The sequence below is a fragment of the Lynx canadensis genome, chromosome C1 (assembly GCF_007474595.2).
Source record: "Lynx canadensis isolate LIC74 chromosome C1, mLynCan4.pri.v2, whole genome shotgun sequence".
NCBI lineage: Eukaryota > Metazoa > Chordata > Mammalia > Carnivora > Felidae > Lynx > Lynx canadensis.
In genome coordinates, this window is record NC_044310.1 from 182,321,771 (window position 1) to 182,345,811 (window position 24,041).

Here is a 24,041-nt window from a genome sequence, read left to right on the forward strand (position 1 = left end):
TTAATTTTTTTTTTCAACATTTATTTATTTTTTTGGGACAGAGAGAGACAGAGCATGAACGGGGGAGGGGCAGAGAGAGAGGGAGACACAGAATCAGAAACAGGCTCCAGGCTCTGAGCCATCAGCCCAGAGCCCGACGCAGGGCTCAAACTCACGGACCGCGAGATCGTGACCTGGCTGAAGTCGGACGCTTAACCGACTGCGCCACCCAGGCGCCCCTGAATATTTCCAGTTTTATTTTCTCCAGTTTTGTGTGTGAAAAATTGAGATGGAATTTAGAGGAGAAAATAAAACAACAACAAAAACCTACTCTTCATTCCCAACTCCTAGTGTCAATGTCAAGCTTATTTCTATTAAACACTAGAGTGAAGCATAAAGAAAAACATTCAAGACAGAGATATTAGTATATCCTGATCGGCCAGGACATTATGAATCTCTAACGCTTTGGGGAGGAGAAATAAAATCAATCATGGCAGGGGCGCCTGGGTGGCTTAGTTGGTTAAGCGTCTGACTTCGGCCCAAGTCATGATCTCATGGTTCATGAGTTCGAGCCCCACGTCAAGCTCTGTGCTGACAGCTCGGAGCCTGGAGCCTGCTTCGGATTCTGTGTCTCCCTCTCTCCCTTTGCCCCTCCCCAACTCTCTCTCTCATTCTGTCAAAAATAAATAAAAGCTTAAAAAAAATCAGTCATGGCAAATGAAGTATCTGCAAGTGGGGCTTTTCACAAAAAAATGTTCCAAATTATAACAGAATGTGATACTAACTCGTCTTCCCCAGTGTTCACCTGAACCCCATGGTATGAGGCTACACACTCCATCCGGAGGCAATCATTCCTAGCAGGCTGGCATTTTGGAAGGAACAGGAAGGTTGTTTTACCTTTTCCCCTGAAATTCAGTTGGCAAGATTCTCTGCTACGTCAGCCTCTTAAACCCTGGCATCCTTTCAAAGGAGGAATCACACTGAATGAAAGTAAACCCATTCCATTTTCCCCACTTCTTTTTCTTACTAATAGATGGTACTACCAGCTGGGCCAAATGTTGGAAAGTAAAGTAGAAAATAAACTAGAAATAATAAGTAGAAAAACAAATGCCCCATAATCTCACCTCCTCGCAAACAACCCATGTTCACATTTTGGCAAATCTCCTTCCAGATTTTTTCCTGTATGTTATGGTATTAGTTAGAATTATGTTGCATGTATCTACCTGTTTTCCCCCTCACTTATTGATATATCATGAACATTTTCCCTTAAAAACTACATTCCCTTTAGATTTTCAAGAGACCCTAGTCAAATATTGAACTATGAAAAACAGATAGTTCTTAGGAGAGAGAAACATGATTAGAGAAAGTTATGAAATGCTGACTTACCAGTAAGGATGTGGAAGAAATAATCTAATGTCTTTAATGGCAATTCAAAGTAACAGATGTTAATCTTTGAAAACAACTTTTTATATAATAAAAATTTATATACTTGAATAAAAGTAAGCTCACAGCATGTTCCCATTTAATCAAACCTTACTTTATATTTTAAGGTTTAATAAGTACAATCCTTCAGTACTAATATCCACACATACATACACTCTCTCTCTTGTATTAAATCTCTTCAATATAGAAAAGTTAATTCTTACACAAACTAAACAACTCAGAAAATTTTTAAATAGCCCATTTTCTACATTAATGAAGAACTGTGTAAATGTAAAAGTTAACTTGAACCACTCAGTAAATCGTGTATTCATTCACGCTTCTATCTAGCCTACAAAAATGTACACACCATGTTCTCAATAACATTAGTGGCAAATATAAATACTCTCCTTCACCCTAAATAAAAAGAGATGAGCTATTTCTGTGAGCCATGTACTATATAGAAGCATTTGTATTTGCAAAGAAATACAACATCAGATCAACGGGGTAATGGCTGAGTTACCTGCAGCCAATTTCTTATTCTTAAAATTGACCTCTATGGCAGTTTGCCCAGACTCTCTCATCGAATTGTAAAGACGAGGACCCGAATGCAACAGTTATTCCGCTGCTGGGAAAAATAATAGCAAAGTATTCTAAAGACAAATAAAATTCTTAAGTTAACTGAAATCTTGAATTATTCTTTCTGCTCCCAGAAGTTAATATAATAAATATTAATTATGAATGTAGATACAAGGGTATATAAAAATGTGTAAAGTATTAAAATAACCAAACATGACTTATATACTATGCATTCACAAGATATATGTAATGTGTATATGTATTATACACACACATATATATTTACATACACTTTATTCAAAATATGTGAACATTCTCTAACGAGCATTTTCTAAAACAATATATTCCCCAGTTTGAGGATACATGGCATAAATATGAAAATCAGAGCCAGAAACTTTTATAATAAATTCAGACAAGACTCCCTAGATTTCTGTATATTTATGGAATTTCAGTAACAAACTTCTATTTCTCGCTGAGTACTTACGTTCCATGAAATAGGGCCCAGGCTCAATTCTCCATACAATTTGCCCTTTTTGGGTTCCAGTCACACCCCTGTTTTTAGAATCCCAGAAGTTGGCTGGAGAATTCTCATCTGGAAAAACCAAACAAACACTTTTTCAGCTTAATCACAACCTATGTCTCCTCCCTTAGTTCAGACTAATACAAGTTAAAATAAAAGGAGAATAAAAAGGAAATAAAATAAAAGGAAAAAAGGAAATAAGAGGAAAAAAAGATAAAGGGGGAAATATTAATGAACACTATTATTACTGACCAGCTCCCAGCAGATTATTACCCTGCATTTCTGTCCTTGCACTGATACTGAGGAATTGGTGACAGGGTGGAAAGAAGTTGGCATTTGTGGGCTTGGCCCAGTTAATCAATGTTGCCAAAAGGCAAAACTGGGAAGAACACAGGCTACAACTACCTCAGCGTCAATGGTGAGCTGATATGTAAGAAAGGAGTTGGGTGTGCTCCCATCTATAAAATCCTATATAAAAAAGAAAGGAAGAGCATAATTGAGAGAATATAATAGAACTTAAAATGGCATTTAAAAAGGGGGGGGGGCGGGGCGCCTGGGTGGCTCAGTCAGTTAAGCGTCCGACTTCGGCTCAGGTCATGATCTCGCGGTCCGTGGGTTCGGGCCCCGCGTCGGGCTCTGTGCTGACAGCTCGGAGCCTGGAGCCTGTTTCAGATTCTGTGTCTCCCTCTCCCTGACCCTCCCCCGTTCATGCTTTGTCTCTCTCTGTCTCAAAAATAAATAAACGTTAAAAAATTTAAAAAAATAAATAAATAAATAAAAGGGGGGGGCATTAAGCTATGAAAATGAGTGAGGACACAGTATGGGTTTGCTATGAACAGTATTTGGGAGACACCAACCAAGTCACCATGTCTGCTAGGATAATCTTTTACAAAAGGCCAGAGGCCGTAAACCTCAAACAACACAAGAAAAGGAGAGAGAGAATGTTTAGGCTTTTGTATGGATAGTAACCTGAAGAATCAGCCTGACAGCAGCATTGTCCAAGCTTTCTGACCTCCTGGCACACAGAAAATGGTAATATTTGTAGGACACACTGGGATAAACGAAAGACATGCTTATAACTTAAAAGGGCAGGCAGGGAAACTCTGGCTGCACCCAGCTCTGCCCCATCACCTCAAAGGCTGAAAGGATTCATATTCTATAATTTGCCCTCATCACACTAGTTTGAAGTTCTGTCCTAGGGCCCAGAATAGAAAATAAAACTGAAAACATGAAAAGAAGACCATTCAGAGTTTTACAGGCACATGAAAATGTATACAGTGATACTGGCTCTTAAAGTCAGATATTTTCATTTGTTTCCCCAAACCCCTTTCCCAGGAGGGAAGATTAAAGATACATTTTAACTGAGAGCTGGGATAAATTAGACATGGTGAAGTAAGAGCTACACCAAAATAAAGTAAAGCTGGAGAAAAGGTCCCAAGCTCAAGGGAATAGGCCTGAGAAGAAACGTCCCCTGCAACAAAGGGGGCACCTGGGTGGCTCAGTCAGTTAAGCATCGGACACTCGATTTCATTGCAGGTCGCGAGGTCACCATTTCAGGAGTTCAAGCCCCACGTCCCTCTTGAGATTGTCCCTCTCTCTCTGCTCCTCCCCTTCCATTCTCTGTCTCTCCGAAAATAATAAACTTAAAAAAAGAAAAAGAAAAACCTCCCTTTTTTTCATGCTTCTGAGCGTGAAAGAACGAGAAACATGGGCCACAGCGAGGAGTCAGATAATCCGACTGTGGGAGACTTCTGTCTGTGTCTGTGGTTGCACTTGGAGCCTACTATTTTCATCATATTCATAAGTCAAAGAACTCTAGGAGGAAAGATCCTCCCATGCCATCTGCATTAGGCACATTGCAAGCTGAAGATTCTTTCTGTGAAAAGCCAAGAAGGAGCCACTGTTCTTTATAAGAATGGAAAAGCATAAACACTCATGCCATCACCTGCTCTCCTAAACAAACAACACAAGGCACACTACTCCATTCCATCACAGAAATAGAACAACAATGCCAATATTTTTTTAATGTTTATTTATTTTTGAGAGAGAGAGAGAGAGAACGAACACAAGCAGGGAGGAACAGAGAGAGAGGGAGACACAGAATGTGAAACGGGCTTCAGGCTCTGAGCTGTCAGCACAGAGCTCGACGCAGGGCTCGAACCCACGAGCTGTGAGATCATGACCTGAGTTGATGTCAGACACTCAACCACCTGAGCCACCCAGGGGCCCCAGCAATGTCAATATTTATTTATTTATTTATTTATTTATTTATTTATTTATTTATTTTTAATCTTTATTTTTGAGAGAGAGAGATAGAGCGTGAGCAGGGGAGGAACAGAGAGAGAAGGAGACACAGAATCTGAAGCAGGCTCCAGGCTCTGAGCTGTCAGCACAGAGTCCGACGTGGGGCTTGAACCCACAAACCGTGAGATCGTGACCTGAGCCGAAGTCGGACGCTTAACTGACTGAGCCGCCCAGGCGCTCCAACAATGTCAATATTTAAAAGGCAGTTACCTAAACCTGGTTGTGAAAGATGTCATGTGGCTCCTCGGGGCAGATCTCGATCACTGCCTATCCACTGAGCTTCTTCCTTGCCAACTAAACCCCAATTTTATCCAAGGCAACAATGTTTCCAGTTAAAAATACTCATCTCTCCAGAATCTCTAGCAGTTAAAGGTAGCATGTGATCTAGTTATGGCCAGTGGGGTGTAAGTGGAAGTCTACTGGATGGGACTTCTGAGAAAGCTATCATTTTCCTGATTAAAAAGAGGACGGACTTGGGGCACCTGGGTGGCTCAGTCGGGTAAGCATCCCACTCTTGATTTCTGCTCAGTTCACGATCCCATGGTTTGTGGGATCGAGCCCTGCACTGGGATCTGCGCTGACAGAGCAGAGCCTACTTAGGACTCTCTCTTTCTTTCTCTGCTCTTCCCAGCTCTAAAGGACAGACCCAGCAATCCTATTTTGCTCTTCCCTCTCCCCTCTTCTTGGATGAGAACCATACACTAAGGATGGCAGAGAAAGAAGCTAGGAGTAACCATGATGAGTCCTTTAGTCCTGAACTACCTGCCTTCAGACTTCTTGCTACCTATGCAAAAATAAATTCCTATTTGGTTAAGCCCCTGTGGTTGGGTTTCTGTTACTTGCAGTTTAACACAATTCCTAACAGAAATACCTGTTAAAAATCAACCGGTGATTTAGACTCATCATGCCCGAATCCCTGTGACTGCATCACTGCTTCAGGCTACACAACAAAGTACTTGCTACCCTTCTAAAAGATAGTTTAATGGGCAGAGGTGCTTAGGTGGAAGAGTGATTCTCATGTTTCTGCAAATAAATGTACTATTTTTAAGCTATTGGCCACTTGGAAGGCACAGAAAGCCGGACCCTGGAAGGAACAGAATATATGCATCGGGAGTAGACAGTGCCCAGCTATGCAAAATACTTTTTTAGAAACATGGCTATGCACATAACACATTTCTGAAAATCCTGTTGTGAGAGTTTCCTCTTGGGGCCTCAGGAAAGATGAAGTAGCATTGCATCTTGCTTTAGGGAGCAATCAGCAGGATCACAGCAATAAAAAGCAGTGGTAATAAAACTGTACTTCTTAATGCAACCTCACACTAAGGTTTGCACTTCTGCTGTTACTCACCTTTTCTCCCAAAACCATCAGGTAAGCCAAATGAAGTACAGATTTCTTTTTTATTTTATTTTTTTTGTTTTAAAGTTTATTTATTTTTGAGAGAGAGAGAAAGAGAGAGAGAGAGCAAGCAGGGGAGGGGAAGAGAGAGAAGGGGACAGAGGATTTGAAGTAGGCTCTGCACTGACAGCAAAGCACCCGATGCGGGGCTCAAACTCACAAACTGTGAGATCATCACCTGAGCCGATGACTGACGCTTAACCAACTGAGGCACTCAGGTGCCCCAAAGTACGCATTTCTGACACAAACTTGGGAAAAAGGACCACTGAGGAGCAGAAATAGAATGGGAGGTGGTAATGGGATGCAAACTATTGCAAGTGGTCTGAGTCCCGAACAGAAAGTGATGCCTGAGCTACACGTCACATACACATTCCTAGAAAAAGAACTTTGACAGAGAACCACTATAGGCATCTCTTGTTCCAAGAAGGGTCACGGATAACTCTTTGCCAGCCACATCCACTTCAAGGTAGAAATACTATACCATGTGAATAGGAAATAAGGGAGAACAGGAATGGGTGCTTGCTTCTAAGACCTTTAACCAAGAAACATATCTAGAGCATAAATTAAAAAAACAAAAAACAAAAAGCAAACAAACAAAAACAGGGGAGGAGGGGTGCCTGGGTGGTTCACTCAGTTAAGTGTCTGACTCTTGATTTTGGCTCGGGTCATAACCTCACAGTTTGTGGGTTCAAGCCCCAAGTCAGGCTCAGCTCTCACAGCACATAGCCTACTTGGGATTCTCTTTCTTTCTGTCCTTTCTGCACGCACGCACATAAGAAACAGATCTAGAGTCACGTGTTCAATTTACCCCTCAGCTCCTGTAGGTTGGGATAAGCCATATATCTCTGACTTGAATTCCCCTCTTTGGTTCATAGGTGATGTGGATAACTCCATTTGGTTACGTTTGTATTTAAAGAAAAACAGACTATCCCCTTGAAGCAAAATGCTGAAAATGTACCAGGACTATTTAGGCTCATCTGGAACTCAAATGTGCCATATACGATGAGAAATGGGTCAGAATTAGGATAAGCAGGCCCAGAGCAGAAGTTTGACGGATCTGTTCTGATTTAAAATGCGACAGCAAGAGACCATCCTGTAAATCTCCATAGGGAAGATCTCATTCCCCACCAGGCATAGTGTTTGTCACATAGAAGATACTCAAGTTGATTAATACTGTTTATTCTGGATTGAAATTTTTCTCTGATGAGATTATGTTTCTGATAATTCATTATCCCTGACAGATACAAGCATTCCTGCCATCGAGTGGCAGTTACCCTTAATTGAAAATACCAAGTCCATATAAATAAACTAGCTTAGGGGCAAACAGGACAAATTATTCTGATATGACTGTCACAACCTCCATCACTACTACAGCTCCTACGGCTGCTACCTCTGGCCAGCCTTGCTCACACCATATAAACAGCTAGAATGACTCATTCCTTGTATTTCAAGAAGACCAATTTTAATTGGTCCCTCAGAGTAAAATTTCGTCTTTAAGTAGGTTAACACTTTGTTTAGGTTGCAGTCAACTCTAGTCTAGACCCAGAACACCTTATCCGTGACAGTATTTTTTTTTTATTTTTTTTTTTTTTACGTTTATTTATTTCTGAGACAGAGAGAGACAGAGCATGAGTGGGGAGGGGCAGAGAGAGAGGGAGACACAGAATCCGGACCAGGCTCCAGGCTCTGAGCTGTCAGCACAGAGCCCGATGCGGGGCTCCAACACAGAAACTGTGAGATCATGACCTGAGCCGAAGTCAGTCACTCAACCGACTGAGCCACCCAGGCACCCCTCTGTGACAGTATTTCTATGCTGAGATCTACTTTTCATGGATATCTGAGGACAGTTTATTTTTTCCCAGACTGTAGGAGTTATTTTTCTTTCCCCTCATCTAACATGTATATTAGTGATTTGGTCTTTTTTAAATGTCTCTACTCCAAATAAGAAAAATAGTTGAGTATAAAATGGTATACCAAAGAAAGGGTTCTAAATCCCTTACGAGTAGAATGTAGACATAATTATAAATCTATTTTCCCCCCACTAAATAAAGGTTCTGATTGATCAAAGAAATGTTGTTGGCCTTTAAAGCCAATTATCAATTGGTGCATTTATACTTAGTTACTTCCTTTCTCCATTTCTCTTAACAAATATTCAAATCTGTCCCACCATCCTCACATCCCATAACTAATTTCCAAGGTCCTACTTGGAGCAGGGTAGCATCCAAACCATGGAGAACATGAGGTCTCATATCCCTAATGCCCTCTTTTCTGGGTCCATACCTACTCCTTGCCTTCTTTTACAGGGTTCTACCCTGTTATGGTGGAGCCTTTGACCCAATCCCCTCCATCAGTCACCTCTCACCTTGATTTTTACTTCTTCCTTTCAACCTAAAAACATGTCAGCTTCAGTGAGGCACACTCTCCTGGTTTTGCTTTTGCTCTTTGAATATTACCTTTCTTGTTCCCTTTCCCATTCTCCTTCTTATTTCCCTTCCTTTTAGGATTCAAATGTCTGTTTTCCAACTGAAATAGTCTATTTTCTAGGAGTGCATATTTTAGAGACTTAGGTAACTTTCAGGCTGGAATATAATTACAAAAAAGTAACACTGAAGATGTTTAATTCATGTACCTAAATACCTTCTCTAAATCTAATCTTGTTTGTTAGGGTTTATATAAAGCTTGTCCACTCATGTCTCATATGTCTTCTTTGTTCTCTTACAAGTCTAGTTGGCGGTACATTTTCTCTAAATAGAAAAGCAAAGTACACACACAAAAAAAGCCTTAAAATCCTTTTAATATAATTTTATACCTATCTGTTTATGAATATTATGGGAACACAATCAAGGAAACTTGTGAAAATCTCACTCTTGCCTATTTTAACAATCCATAATACTTTTGTGAAGTGATTTCATTTAGTGTTTTTTTTTTTAATTACTCTTTAGGACTATTTCAATTCATTCTGTTATTAATACTGGAATTAAATCTAGTAAATCCGATTCTCCAAAGGAGAAACAAATTAAGTGTTTGGACCCAGAAAACAAAGGCATAGAGACAGAAGATTGCCACACACAACTCTCTTAACTATATTGTATAGTGGTGGCTCAGAGAATTTTCTCAGGTCTAATTAATAAGGTTAAAAACAGGCCCCTTTTCCTACATTAAAACCATAGTATCTTTAGGAGGAACACGTCAGGGCCTTAAACAAAATCTCTGTAAGCAGACTTAACATCTCCCGCACATTCACTAGGTCACAAATCATCCTTGGCTACTTCCCCTTTACCTAATTGATCCTCCATAGCAATGATTACCCAACTTCATTACTCACAGTGAATATCCTGCAGGCTTCACTTAAAATGCAGATTCCTGCCCTGCTCTTCCAGAGATTTTTGGTTCAGTAGGTTTGAGTCAGGATGCAGGAAACAGAATTCTAGCAAGTACCCTAGGGAACTGATTCTGATACGGATACTACAAAGACCACACATGATAAAACTCTGTTCCATGGCTAATTCCAGGGATATTGAGCAATCACAGTGATGTTTTGGACACTGTACTTCTCTTTGACTACTGTGCCTCCAATTTGTCAGCTTGTGCATTCATTCATTCACTCATTCATTCATGAAAAGCACTTAAATACTGCCCCCTATGGAATATAAGGAACACCCATTTCCTGCCATCAGGAGTCCCCAGTGTGGTGGGGGAAGACTGGCACATAACGTACAATGCAATGTGAAGAATGCTATGACCAAGGTGTACTTACTTTATAAAGTGTTAAAGAGGAACAGAGAAGGAATAATTATCAATCCCCATGACTGTGTGTAATTCATATGGCTCGGGATCTACCGAGTTTGATGTATATTTGGGAGGCACATATGGAGATATCCTTTGGAAGATCTACACATTTAAGCCAGTCATTAAGGTGTCTCATCCATTCCTTTGCTTCACTGCTCCATAGACATATTGCTTTACGTCCCAGGGTTCATTTTTTAGTTCTATGTGTGGTCATCAGAAGCAGCAAACAAGTGGCCATGTTTAGAGCTGAATTCAGTGGTAAAAGTTACTGTTGCTGCCTGGGCCCCAGGATGTTATCTTTTTTACCCTTAGAAAAGTTAGATTAATTATATTAATGTACAACATGATTATAAAGAGTAATTTAAATAATGAATTCTCTTTTAAAATGCCACCAAAAGCTAAAATAATGTAAGCAGAAAGACTTGTAATTTTTTAAAAAAAAACTCTTCCTTCCCCATAATATTTCATACACAGAGATCAGTGTGAAAAATTACCTTTAAAAGATTATTTTTTTTCCTGACTCTGGATTCCAGAAAAAGGACTCTGAATAGGCTTTTAAGATAATATATAGGAGACATGACCAGACATCTCAAACATATCCAAACATAATTTGGATTTGGAAATGTTTCTATGACTGTTAATATTTCCAAAACCTGCATACAGTGCTGGAGATAAAATATGAACAAAATTGCTTATATTCAAAGCCCTCCTCTTCTGTCAATCAACCCAGAAGAGTTAAGACACGGTGAAGAATTTTTTGAGAAAGATGCCATGTGACAGATTGTGCCAGAGAAATGAAAAATGATGCTCGCAACTTTTATTTTGCTTTCAAGTAATCCCTCCCCACATTTTCTCACAAATGGCATAAACACCCAAGTTGTTTTAAATTGGTTTTTAGATACAAATTGAAGTTATATTCAATGTTATATATGTCTTCTGATTGGATCACACAGGGGCCTGGTTTGTTCTGGCTATACTCAAAACTTAGATGCCCTGGGATTTGGGATTTGGAAAGTCATATTAAGCTCCAATTTGAATCAAAATGATCATTATAAATTTTTTTTAACGTTTATTTATTTTTGAGACAGAGAGGGACAGAGCATGAACGGGGGAGGGTCAGAGAGAGAGAGGGAGACACAGAATCCGAAACAGGCTCCAGGCTCTGAGCTGTCAGCACAGAGCCCGACGCGGGGCTTGAACTCATGAACCGCGAGATCATGACCTGAGCCAAAGTGGGATGCTTAACCGACTGAGCCACCCAGGTGCCCCAAAATGATCATTATAGATCTGGGCAAAGAGCACACCTTCACAGGGACTGTTTGATTGTTTTTAACAATTTTTGCAAAAAGTTTTGCAAAATTTTTACCAGAATGTTCTAGGCAGGTTATGGAATCCTGCTGCTGCAATGTGACAGGAAAACTCTGACAATGACTTTGGGATCTGAACTACATCCCAAGGGAGGGGTAAGTCTTTACTACGGATTGCACTACACAAGAACACCAATCTTATGCAGCACTATGAGAATTCATCAACAAATTCCTCATGAATTTGCAACTGTGGCATTAGTTTTAACCCAGTCTCCCTAGATGCCCAATTCGTTACACTGAAGCTCTCTCTGGTTGAAAAAAGAGCGAGTGTCAGATCAATCCTGATACCACACCGCCAGCTGAGCATGTACCCACTAACGACTGTGGCCTGGTAGGTAGTCAACTGAGTAGCTATCTTCCCGTAGATACCAGAAGGAGTTGCTGATTGCACTGTGCCAGAGATGGGAGAAGAAGGCACAGCACACCACAGGACAAAGAAGCAACAGAGGCTGAGAAGAGCTGATGACAAGTCTGTAAGGTCTGGCCTTGGGGATTCGTGTGCTCTGAAAGGCACGTGTATCGCTGCACTGGCGGGGCGGGCGCCTATGTGTTGATTCAAGGCCACTCACCTGCAAGTATGAGAGAGATGTCTATGGTTGTCTCCTCTAGGCAGGCCATCTACCAGGGGTGAGGGAGCCCAACTCGGAGAACGTGAAATCTTTCACTAGATCCACACTGGGTGATACAGACAAGTCCTAAGCACACCCCTGAGGAGGCCTCCTGAACATTCACACCTCCGGACATACTGAGCACAGGCAAGATGCTCTGCTAAGCAACTTCCTATGTAAGATACCTGATCCCAAACTATTCGACCAAACACTCATTTTGACAAGGGAGGGAACCACCAAGAGACCAGTGAGAAGCAACACTTGAACTCATTTTGCCAAATACCTTCTGAGAGTTTTCAGTCACGGCCCAGAACACCAGACAGTAAAGAGCAGTTCAGAGATGGCTTATATGTCGGGCACTGTCCTACCGCTTTGTCTTTACCAGTTCACGGACACCTCTAACAATCCTTTGAGGTTGGTACCGCTATCAGATTCTTAATCAGATTCTTAAAGGCACTAAAGCACAGAGACGTTAGAAAATCTGTCCACGATCCCAAAACTAGTATGTGCAGCACGCTGCTTGATACTATACCACACCTTCTATCTAGACCACTGTGAAGAATTTGGATTCCATGCTGATAGGAGGTCACTGGAAGACGTGAAGCAGGGGAGTAACATGATCCATGTTTTTTGTTTTTTTTAATCCTCCTGGCTGCTTTGTGCAGAGTGGGCTGTAGGCGGGCAAGAGAGGATGGCCCACCATGATTCGCGCCCAGGCCGAGCACCGAGTGCTGGAACCATAACCTAAACGTGACCCTCCTCCGTCTCCATCTTTCCTGTGTAGACAGAGCTGCAGCAGCTATAAATAGCCTCCCTGAGTGCAAAAGGCTGGCAATCAATTCCAGACTCGTCAGTCCAACGACCCGCGAGGTGACCCATCCGTCTCTAAGCTCTCTCCAAGTCCAACCACCATCCTGGATTTCACTCTCTAAGCCAACCATGCTCTTCCTGTCCCCTCTTTATCCAAACAACTCTCAAAAATCCAACTTTCCCACACTCAACCTTAATTTGTCAAGATAGAAAGCTCAGATTCTCCATCACTTAGTAACTCAATAAAGTTCCTAACGCAACATATTTAATCTATCACTGGCATTTAGTCCACATGGGCCTTCTATTCACTTACAGAAGTATGCTTTATGTTTTTAGGTACCTATCACTTATTTCAAGGACCAAGAGAGTAATACACTGCCTGATAATGAAGCTGTCGGCTCTTAGGTGATGGTTAAGATCCCAGAACTTTGAGAAACAGCAGACCTGAGGTTAAATTCCACCTCTCTCGTTTGCTGAAACCATAACCTTATGCAAGTCTTAAAACTGCACAGGCTCCATTTCTTCAATCTATCAAATGATAACAGCACCAAGCTCAGAAAACTGTGAGGAGTACATGGGTACAGTATTTGAACCTGGCACATATTTAGGAGCTAAATGTGTGGGGTTTAAAAATCTCTTAATCCATTTCTTCCTTCTTTCTAAGAAGTTACGTTTTTCCTTTAATACTCAAAAGCACAGTTCCTCAATCTCATTTCCTTAGGTTTTACTTGTTAAATTTCTTTTAAATAAATTCATTTTATTTTAATTTCTCATAAATATATATAAAACAAAAGTATGCTTACTTATGTCTTGGGAGACTGTTTTCTTTTTTTAAAATTTTTTTTAATGTTTATTTTTGAGAGAGAAAGAGAGAGAGAGAGAGACAGAGACAGAGAGAGAGACAGAGAGAGGCAGGGCACAAGCAGGGGAGGGGCTGAGGGAGAGGGAAACCAAATCCTAAGCAGGCTCCAGGCTCCAAGCTGTCAGCACAGAGCCCAATGCGGGGCTCAAATCCACGAACCGTAAGATCATGACCTGAGCCCACATTGGACGCTTAACTGACTGAGCCACCCAGGTGCCCCTGGAGACTGTTTTCTTAATCTGGATGCCAAATGAGTGGGCAACAAAAGTGCAGTCCATACGTACACTAATAGCATGTTATGCCATTACATGTGAATACAGTCTCTCACACAGAGTGTACCAGTCTGTGCAGTTCCTAGGTGGAAGGTCACTCAAAGCCTAAAATTCTGTCAGACTTTAAGCTCAGCCTAATAAAGACAGGCAGAGATGCCCTCATCTTCCTATGCAAGGAAACATGGATTGGGTGGTACTATGTGTGTTCAAAAGTTGCCAGGAATGACAATGAGGTGTTAATTCTATATCCCTCTTTCTTTCTTCTAATTATTTATTTTTATTTATTTATTTTAATTTTGAGAGAGAGGAACACAAGCAAGGGAGGGCCAGAGACAGAGGGGGACAGAGGATCTGAAGCAGGCTCTGTGCTGACAGCAGAGAGCCTGATGTGGGGCTTGAACTCATTAACTGTGAGATCATGACCTGAGCCAAAGTCAGATGCTTAACCGACTGAGCCACCCAGGGGCCCCTAATTATTATTTTTTTAAATGTCATATACACACTAATTTATCACTCAAAGATAAACCTTTTTAATACTAAGTGAAGTTTAGAAGCAACCTCTAGATGCTTCAGGATGTTACTTTTATATGAACCTAATAGCTACAGATTCTGAGAAATGTGCAACCATTACAAAATATAAAGTTCAATGCAAAAGAATCCTTTGGTTGGGGGTAAATTACACCTTTGATCTTAGTGAGCTCATACAACAAGGATCAGGAACTTTCATAGCTAACTTTATGTAAAGAAGGAGGTTACCCTTATTGAAGTGAACCAAATATTTACTGGAGCTGATCCAAACTCAGTATGAAAATATTAGTTGGAAATATATGAGAGCAATCGTTCTGGGACATTCATTGCTACTAATCCTAAAGAATAATCTTGCAGATGTGGCTACTCCCTGCGGGTCCCTCCCCAAAATGGCTTGACCAGAGGCTGAATGACCTTCCCAAAGGTTGGACCGCTCACCTGAATCCTTACTAAACCATCACCTTACTTTTCATTAAACTGAGCTTTTATGTATGTTTCTAAATGGGGCACTGCTGGTTCTGTCCAGTGCAGTGTAGGCATGATAGCATCCTTGGGTCTCCGGCACTGTGTGCCAGGTGCACACTATACGACAATAAAAAATAACATCCCTTCCGACCTTGAGAACAACTGGGTGGCATTTTAGGGCCAAAAAGTAAATTTTTTCATTGAAAACATTTAATTTATAAAGGATTAGGATAAAACTGAAACTTATCCCTGTATTCATCCTGGCTCTTAAACAATCTAAGCAGATTCCAAAAGTCTATTGAAAGCTGGGTCGGTTTGCCACAAGGAAATCTTAACAAAAACGTGAATTTATTCTCCAAGTGTTTTTGTAAGATTGTTGTTTAATCAACAGTTTCTAAAATGTGAATGTCTATGAATCCTTGTCCATATAAACGTTACATTACAAATAAATCTGCTTTAACATCTCATTCATGAGAGAAGAGCTTTAAAATCTGTCTAAAAACATTACTGGCCAGAGGCCAATAACCTGTCATGAAATCTAGACTCCATCGCATGACATTAAAAAAAAAAACAACAAAACATTCTTGTAGGTAGAACCTGTACTTAACATCACAGTAAAGTAATTTATTTGAAACCAGTGGGGCTCTAGAACATCAGCAAAGGGACTGCATATTTATTTGTAAAAGTTTCACATGCTTTAATACCTGTACTGACGGCTGTTGAGTTGTCAAGTGATAAAATGTGATAAGCACACCACATGGTTTGTTAACAGTTATCCGTAATCGAGCTGGGAGGAGAGCACATTTAAGAACATTTCAAAGAGAAAGGCAAAGAGAACTATAAATCTCAAAGAGTTGGACTCAGGGGTGCCTGGGTGGCTCAGTCAGTTAAGCATCTGATTTCAGCTCAGGTCACGACCCCGAAGTTTGTAAGTTCAAGCCCCGCATAGGGTTCTCAGCTGTTCAGCACAGAGCCTGCTTCAGATCCTCCATCCCCTGTATTTCTACCCCTCCCTTGCTTGCTCACTCTCTTTCTCTCAAAAATAAATAAATTTTTAAAAAAAAAATTTTTAAGGGTCAGACTCAGAAATTAGGTGACAGTAGAACTCATTTTACAGAACTTCCTATTGCCTTACCTCACATAATCCCCAAAAGTTTCTCTCTGCCTTTTTCAGGGTTGAATCCATCATCATTTCAAATCTGGTTTGGAAGCAGCAAGAAGAAACATGTTTCATTCTCCTTAAAATCATGCACTGGCCTACCCACTTGGCAATTCCATTCATAGAAGCAGCCAGAACTGAAGTCAGGCAGGTCTGGAGTCCTAACGTGGCTTTGAGAGCTCTGCGGGTCCACTTCACTGATGCTCCTGCTTCTCTTTCTCTTTCCCAATGTTCTAGAAATGAAATCCTAAGCAGGATTTGAGCAGACCTCTACCAGGATACTCTTGTCTGGCTAAAAAAAAACACTGAGAGCCACTCCCACTCTTCCTCAAGACTTACCACTGTTCAGGCATCCTTAATGAAAAAACATAACCTATTAGTATCCCATACGCTGAGGCAGTTGTGGCCACACCCTGTAAAGGGTACAGGATGCAATCACCCCATCCTCCCCTCGGCTTCCTTCCTTTGCTTTTCCATTGGGAAAATTCCAAAGAATGAGTTATGTGTACACACACACACACACACACACACACACACTCTCTCTCTCTCTCTCTCATACAGAGTGAGCTGATGTCAACAAACTGTTATCACAGAGAGGGGAATTTTCTGTCTGATTTACTAAGAATAGAGTAGCCATTACCTGGAAACTCTAATTTACTACTATGATTAATAAGATAAAGAATTTGTTTAGGGTATTAAAATAGGCTTATAGCATCCTAACTAATCCAAAATAAATATGTGGACTTGGATTTCAAACTGTAAAAATCAACTAAAACTTTTTGAAACATCATACAGCTTTAATGAAAATCCCAAACTGTGGTCATCAACCCTGAAGTTATTTTCAGATGTCACTTTTAATGAAAAAAATGGATGCAAAACGTCCATCTAGCTGTGTTCTTGTCTTATCCAAGGAAGAAGGTGTGGCGGGAGAATTTCCAGATGAGATGCATTATTCTTTAATGGAAAAGGGGCCTCCTGAAGCTGGCCCACCCAGGGCAGTTGTCGCAATTATTAAGTGTCAGTTGCATGGGTGGATGTAATCAAAGGGTGCGAGACTATATCTCTCCAGAAAGCTTCCAAGAAAGCAAGATAAAATATCTTCAACTGTCACACGTTTTGCTGTGAAGTGAGACAGGCTGGACTCAAGCTCCGCGCTACATTTAGTGAATGCAATTTACTCTCTACTGGTCCCTTAATCCAGACAGTTTGCCATGAAGCTTCACGGGCCACAAAGCTTTGGCAATAGACTGTGTGGGCACCGTAAGCCTGGCACTCCAGAATCACCAGCAGGCCGCTTCTGACATGTAAACTCTGCCCAGTCTTAGAGAAAATCACTGTAGATTCTTGGGTGTATGCTAGTGAACACCCAAAGAGCAAGCATGTACACAATGCCTACGATGTACCAGGGACACATTGCAGACGCTATAAAAATAGCCTCACGAATGGCACTGTGCTCCAAGGCTGAGGTCAATAATGTTATTAGAGCTATGTTACAGGTGAGGAAACAGAGGCTCCCAGAGAAGTGATGACAGCCAGGATTTCAGGTTGGATCTGAATGACATCCAACACCCAAACCCAAGCTCTTTACAATACACTGCCTTTCTCAGACAACGCTCCTGAAGATGGCAGTCGCCTCACTAATTTGACGAAGTCACCAAAAGGAGTTTAGGAAAAAGTAATCTAGAAGGGATGAGTTCATTTCCTCTTATTGGCATCAACGGTGGCTACAACCTATGAACAACAGACTTCTCATCAATGTCAGCATCTCTGTTTTCAGCCCCAGTCAAAAGCATCTAGTCTTGAATGCTTGCTTACTTCCTAGTTATGGACCAACAGATTCTCCATGAAGTTCACCTGATGCTCCCACGACTCTGGCTCTCCAAGCCACGATTCTTTACCTTCCAAATAGTGTAACATTTGCCAGACAGGCCACTTTAGCTGAACTCTAGGCTCTGGTCCGTCCGTGTGTCATTGATGTTCACATGTGTCAAACAGGCTATTGTCCTGTGTAAAGGAAATCTATTTCCCCACAGCACAAGCCACTGTCATAGGAGACTAGATTTCCAAGTTGACCAAGAAACTTATAAAGTGGATCAAGGGATGTGAGACGATGTTGGAGCCTAGACTTAAGGCCATCACATACATGCACCTTTTCACAGAGGTGGTATTTCTTAAACACGGGTAGTTCAGGCTGTACCTCTTCAATCATAGTGGACTACTGCATTGAGAAGGTACAGCAAGACAACATAGTGTCAGACCTCAAAATTTATACATGCTAGGAATATATAAAGGAATATTTCTCCAAACCACAACCCAGTGTGAAGAAAGACCTTGAAGATCAACAAGTAAAATGGGAAGCACATTAATACAATATTTCCATCCATGTAACATCTTAGCATTTTCACTCGCTATGATGGCATACGGTGCCAGGCATTAGGAGATAGTTCTCAACAAGACAAACAGAGCCTCTGCTTTTTCTTACAGAGCTTCTATTTTAGAGACAAGGAGACATATTTAAATAACAAATACAAAATGAATGCTTTAGCTACTACTATGAGACATGCTACAAAGGAAAAAGAGGGCATAAGGGAATGGGCGAGTTGCTGACATGACCCAGGCCAGAAAATAAGTGAAATCTTCCTCAAGGAATCAGTGTAGGAACTGAGCTCTGAAGGATGGATAAGGAGGGGAGGAAAGAGAAAAGAGACAACATTCCAGATAGAAGAGCTGCTCAGAGGCCCTAGCATGGGAAGCAGCATGGCACTTCCATGGACTGAAGGAAGACCAGTGTGACTAGAACACAGAGGGTAAGGGAGAGATGAGGCCGGTGAAGGAGAATAGACTAGAAATTTTAAGCATCAGTGTAGAGGGAAAGAAAGGGAAGCTAAAGAATAGAGGAATGAGGGGCACTTGAGTGGCTCATTTGGTTAAGTACCCAACTCTTGGTTTTAGCTCAGGTCGTGAACTCCCAGTTCATGAGTTCGAGCCCCATGTCAGGCTCTGTGCTGATGGTGCAGAGCCTGCTTGAGATTTTCTCTCTCTCCCTCTCTCTCTGCCCCTCCCCTGCTCACTTTCTCTTTCTCTCTCTTAAAATAAATAAATAAACTTTAAAAAAAGAATAGAGGAATGAAAATTGTCCTTTCATCCCATCTCCACAAGATCTCTTTCTGAAAGCCGATTGATATCACAGTTGTTAACATTCAAAGCTATTGATCTAGCAAGGATGTTCATGGGTGAAATTATGTTTTATGGATACTGAATGGATTAATCATAGAACTAAGAAAACATCATTTAACTAATGTAGCTTATTCCCAAAAGTTCACAGAATAAATAAATCATGGGAATAAAAGGCACAGCACAGGGAAGATAGTCAATGATACTATAATAGTACTATACGGTGACAGATGGTAGCATCCTTGCAGTGAGCACAGCACAATGTATAGAGAAGTTGAATCACGATGTTGTACACCTGAAACTAATATAACATTGTGTGTCAACTATACCTAAATTAAAAAAAGAATGAGTAAGCTCCAAAAAAAAAAAAAAAGAGTAGAGAGAGCAAAGACACAATTCTTAGATTACGATACAAATTGACAATGGAAAAATTCAGCAGCGTCTCTTCCATCTAGCTTTATGTTGGCACCAAAAACCCAAAACAGAATCAAGGTTAGCACATCAGGAAGGAACAACCATTTTCCTGAAAAGCCCATTATGAATCTCCTTTGTGTTTCTGCACTTTGCATGCCTCTGAGACTGACATCATATTATCCCATATGCATTATTTCAGTCCTGTAGCAAGTGTCTGCCTATGTGCTGCAACTTTTATCGGAGGGTTTTTCTTGTGACATTGTGTTCCTTAAACAGCCAGATGAATGCTGGCCTCCTCACCACTTTGTTTTCAGATTCCCCAAATCTTCCAATGGAAATGCACATCAGTCTGTGTATACATCAGAAAACGTTTTGAAAATTCATTCAAAAAAGAGACAGCTGCTAAAAGATCAAGGGTAGAGCCTCAAATAAAAATCAGTTTGACGACTGTACATGAAATACATGGTTTCTAAATTTTAGCCTAGAAACTGGTAGGTAATCAAATTAAATAAAAACAATAAGGGCTATCACCTGTTATCTATTAAGAACTTACCACATGCCAGGCACTATAAGTGTATACATACACTCTCTCATTTAATCCTCAGAGAACCTTCTGGGCTGGTTGTTACAATCCCCATTTCACAAAATAAGAAAACTGTGGGATAAAGAGACTGAATAACTTGCTCATGCATAGCAAAATCACAGAGCGAAAAACTAGCTGAATTTCAAATCTAGGGTATGCACGACATCAAAGCTTATCTGCACATTTCCCACCATTATACAACTTTCCCCCAAAATAACTAAGTACTGTTCATCAAGTGACAAGAACTGTGCTCGGTATTTCAGAATCACTAACTGATAGAATCCTCACAGCAATTCTGAGAGGTGTTATTATCCCTAAGATAAGGAAAGTGAGCTCTGGGAGGTCTGGTAACTTGATCAAGGGCACATAATGGCAAGGCTGAAAGGTGCAGAGGAAGACTTTCCAGAAGCCTGCACAATTTCACAACAGCAACATTTCTGAAGTATTCTGAGTTCAGTAGAAGCAAGTATGGGCATGTTTTCTTAGGGTTTTGCACTTTCATCTGGGAAATTATCATTATGCTCTGGAAGACAGTAATGTCCCCCAAAACTGACTTTCTCATCTTAGGTGGATAAGAAAATCCCTTTATCGATGTCCACTCAAGCCAAATGATCGGAACTGGGATCCATTGCTTTCATTAACATGAATAGATGACCCTCATTTTCTCTCTCTAACAGACGGATACACACAAGCAGATGTAATGTGCCAAACACGTGAAAGGCAGAAATAAGAATAAATGTTGTTTTTTTTCTTTCAGTAATCTCTACAACATAATTAAAGAAGCAGCTACATTGGGGTCTCCTTTATTTGACTGACCTGTATCCAGAAGCTCTAAGATATATTTCTCCTTATGGGTGAATTTTATATAAATACCTAAGAATGTTATATCTTTACTTACGGATGAATTTTGTATTAATCCTATGTTAATGTATTGCTAATGAAATATTACGGTGGTTTACATACAATCCCACCTCCCTCATTCAATTCATAACAACTGTTTAATTACATATGACTAGCGAGTTCTGCTCCTATGCTATTTATTATTCCAAATAAATTTATATTGTACAACAGGGTGAATTTAAAAATAGATTGTAGTCATGTAAAACTAAGAAAATAAAATGAAGCCAAAAAAGGAAGGATATAAGATTATTTTATTTGTCTATGTGTATACTTTGCTTCTATCTGTACAATGAGAACATTACCTTTTCCCAGTTATGTTTTGCATATAGCTGAGATAGCAATGAACTCAATAATATATCTTGGAGAGTCTCTGCTAGAAGTACATAGAGACTCCATTATATTCACACAGGGAACATTTTCAGAATTGGGATTTATAATTTGCCACAACAGTGCATGATGTAGAATCAAATAATCACATAAATTCCCAACTCTGAAAGAAAAGTTTTCAAATTGTATTGTATATTACAAACATCTGGGACTTATGCTTAAAATTCAGACTCCAGGGGCACTGGGTGGCTTAATCAGTTAAGCGACCAACTCTTGATTTCGGCTCAGGTCATGATCTCATGGTTCATGGGTTCAAGCCCCACATCAGGTTCTATGCTGACAGTGTGGAGCCAGCTTGGGATTCCCTCTCTCTCCCTCTCTCTGTCCCTCCTCCGCTCTCTCTCCCCCACCCCTCTCTCTCTCAAACTAGATAAACTATAGGGGCATATGGGTGGCTTAGCTGGTTAAGTGTCCAACTTTGGCTCGGGTCACGATCTCGTAGTTCCTAAGTTCGAGCCCCGTGTTGGGCTCTGTTCTGACAGCTCAAAGCCTGGAGCCTGTTTTGGATTCTGTGTCTCCCTCTCACTCTGCCCCTCCCCTGCTCATGCTGTCTCTCTCAAAAATAACTAAACATTTTTTAAAAATTAAAAATAAACTTAAAAATCAGACTCCATAGAGCAAAGAGCAGAAATTCTGATTCAGTAGATATAGGATGGGTCTTAGAAGTTTGCATTTAAAACAATCACCCCAACTAATTCTGATATAGGTAATACTAGAACTACACTTTAAGAGACACTAGTCTGCAGTCTCAAAATTTAATTAGACCGTACACTAATGTACATGTATATGTGAATGTCACATTTGGTTTTGCAAATGTGTTTTGTTAGAAACTTCAAAAATAGACATATACCTCTGTATCTTTGCAGTGTACTCTTTCCTAACAATTCTCATGATGATTATGTTCAATCTATCTTAAAAGAAGAAAAAAGTGAGTATAATGGAAAGCAAGTACAGAAAACATGAACACAGAAGGGATGCTAACATGAGAAAAAAAAAGTTTTTGCTTGTATATAAGTCTAGAACAGTACTCCTCAAAATATAGGCCGTGGACCAGCACTGGGCCATGAACTTATCATTAATGATTTGAGAGAAGGACAGAAATTGAACATGAGACTTTACAAACTTTTACAGAAATTTGTCAGAGTAATTTTAAGTCTGTTCAGTAATAATAATAATAATAATAATAATAATGAAAATGTGGGCTTATATTTTGTAGATCTTGTTTTCATTTCATTTTTCTAAGTTTTTTTTCTTTAATGTTTATTTATTTATTCATTTTGAGAGAAAGAGAGGAAGGGGGAGCAGCAGAGAGAGAGGGAGAGAGAGAAACCCAAACAGGCTCCGCCCTATCCACACAGAGCCCAACATGGGGCTCAGTCCCACGAACTCCAAGATCAGGACCTGAACCAAAATCAAGAGTCAGATGTTCAACCAAGTGAGACACCCAGGCACCCCTAGGTCTACTTTTATTGTACTTTACAAAAGATCAGTGTCCGTGATGGGACTGAAAGGCCATAGAAAATTTGAGAAGCACTAGTGGGTTCTAGAAAGGAGGGTTTGACCGTGCTTGCTCTGTGCAGTGAGCCCAAGATTGGACACAAGAGTGGATTTCTGTGGTACCATCTCAAAGGTTAGCAGCCAGAAAGAATTTATTGAATGAATGTCTGTAAGAACATCCTTAACTTCTCATACTAATTCGCTTTGAATCTGTCAGCAATATATGAATCTACATGTTTTTGTGGATCTGTCAACTTTTCTTTTTAGCTTGTGCCACGTCTCAAAATAACACTTTAGGGGCGCCTGGGTGGCTCAGAAGGTTGAGCGTCCAACTTCAGCTCAGGTCATGATCTCGCGGTTCGTGAGTTCGAGCCCCGCGTTGGGCTCTGTGCTGACAGCTCAGAGCCTGGAGCCCGCTTCAGATTCTGTGTCTCCCTCTCTCTCTGCGCCTCCCCTGTTCATGCTCTGTCTCTCTCTGTCTCAAAAATAAATAAAACATTAAAAAAAATTTTTTTAGATAACACTTGAGTAAAATTTCATAAAAAATTACTTTCGACGCATATAACAGCACATTTCACTTATTATAAATGTATGTCTCTCAAATTTCAAAGAGACCCTTGCATTCTAACATTTGAGGACCCAGTGAAGAGCTCCATCATCATACCAATACCCTATCTGTGCATCTTTGCTGACATGAAACGACTGTTGCAGGCTGTTTTCAAAAAAGAAGGTCTTTCAACCACTTTGGTCATCTTAGTACTGGGTCCTTATTAGCTACCTAATGATCTTCATATCTGGCAATGACAACAGTAATAAGAAGCACAAACCATCAATACATAAGGAGATGGGACATAGATCTCATTTTTGCAGCTTTCCTGCCTCCTGGTAAACTGAGTAATAATCCTCTCCTTTATTGAGACGTGCCTTGTAGACAGTAAGTTCAATTCTAGACATAGTCTCACAATTCCAGCTTCAGGTCAGGATACTGTTTGGTGGCCCTTGCAGTTGCTACTTTTGCCATGTGAGTGT

The 24,041-nt window shown here is 40.5% G+C and overlaps 1 protein-coding gene across 3 annotated transcripts in view; it reads right to left on the reverse strand.

Moving 5' to 3' along the window:
* Positions 1-24,041, reverse strand: part of HECW2 (HECT, C2 and WW domain containing E3 ubiquitin protein ligase 2) — a 239,868-nt gene that overhangs the window by 156,049 nt on the left and 59,778 nt on the right. For 2 of the 3 annotated variants that reach the window (XR_004344036.1, XM_032594456.1), the window contains exon 2: positions 2,462-2,569. Coding sequence is in view for 2 of the 3 variants with exons in the window: in XM_032594456.1 (XP_032450347.1) it covers positions 2,462-2,569 (108 nt within the window). In the remaining variant the exon portion in view is untranslated. Of the gene's footprint in view, positions 1-2,461; positions 2,570-16,033; positions 16,304-24,041 lie in introns of those variants that run through there. The other variant, XM_030324947.1, reaches the window with a different exon arrangement.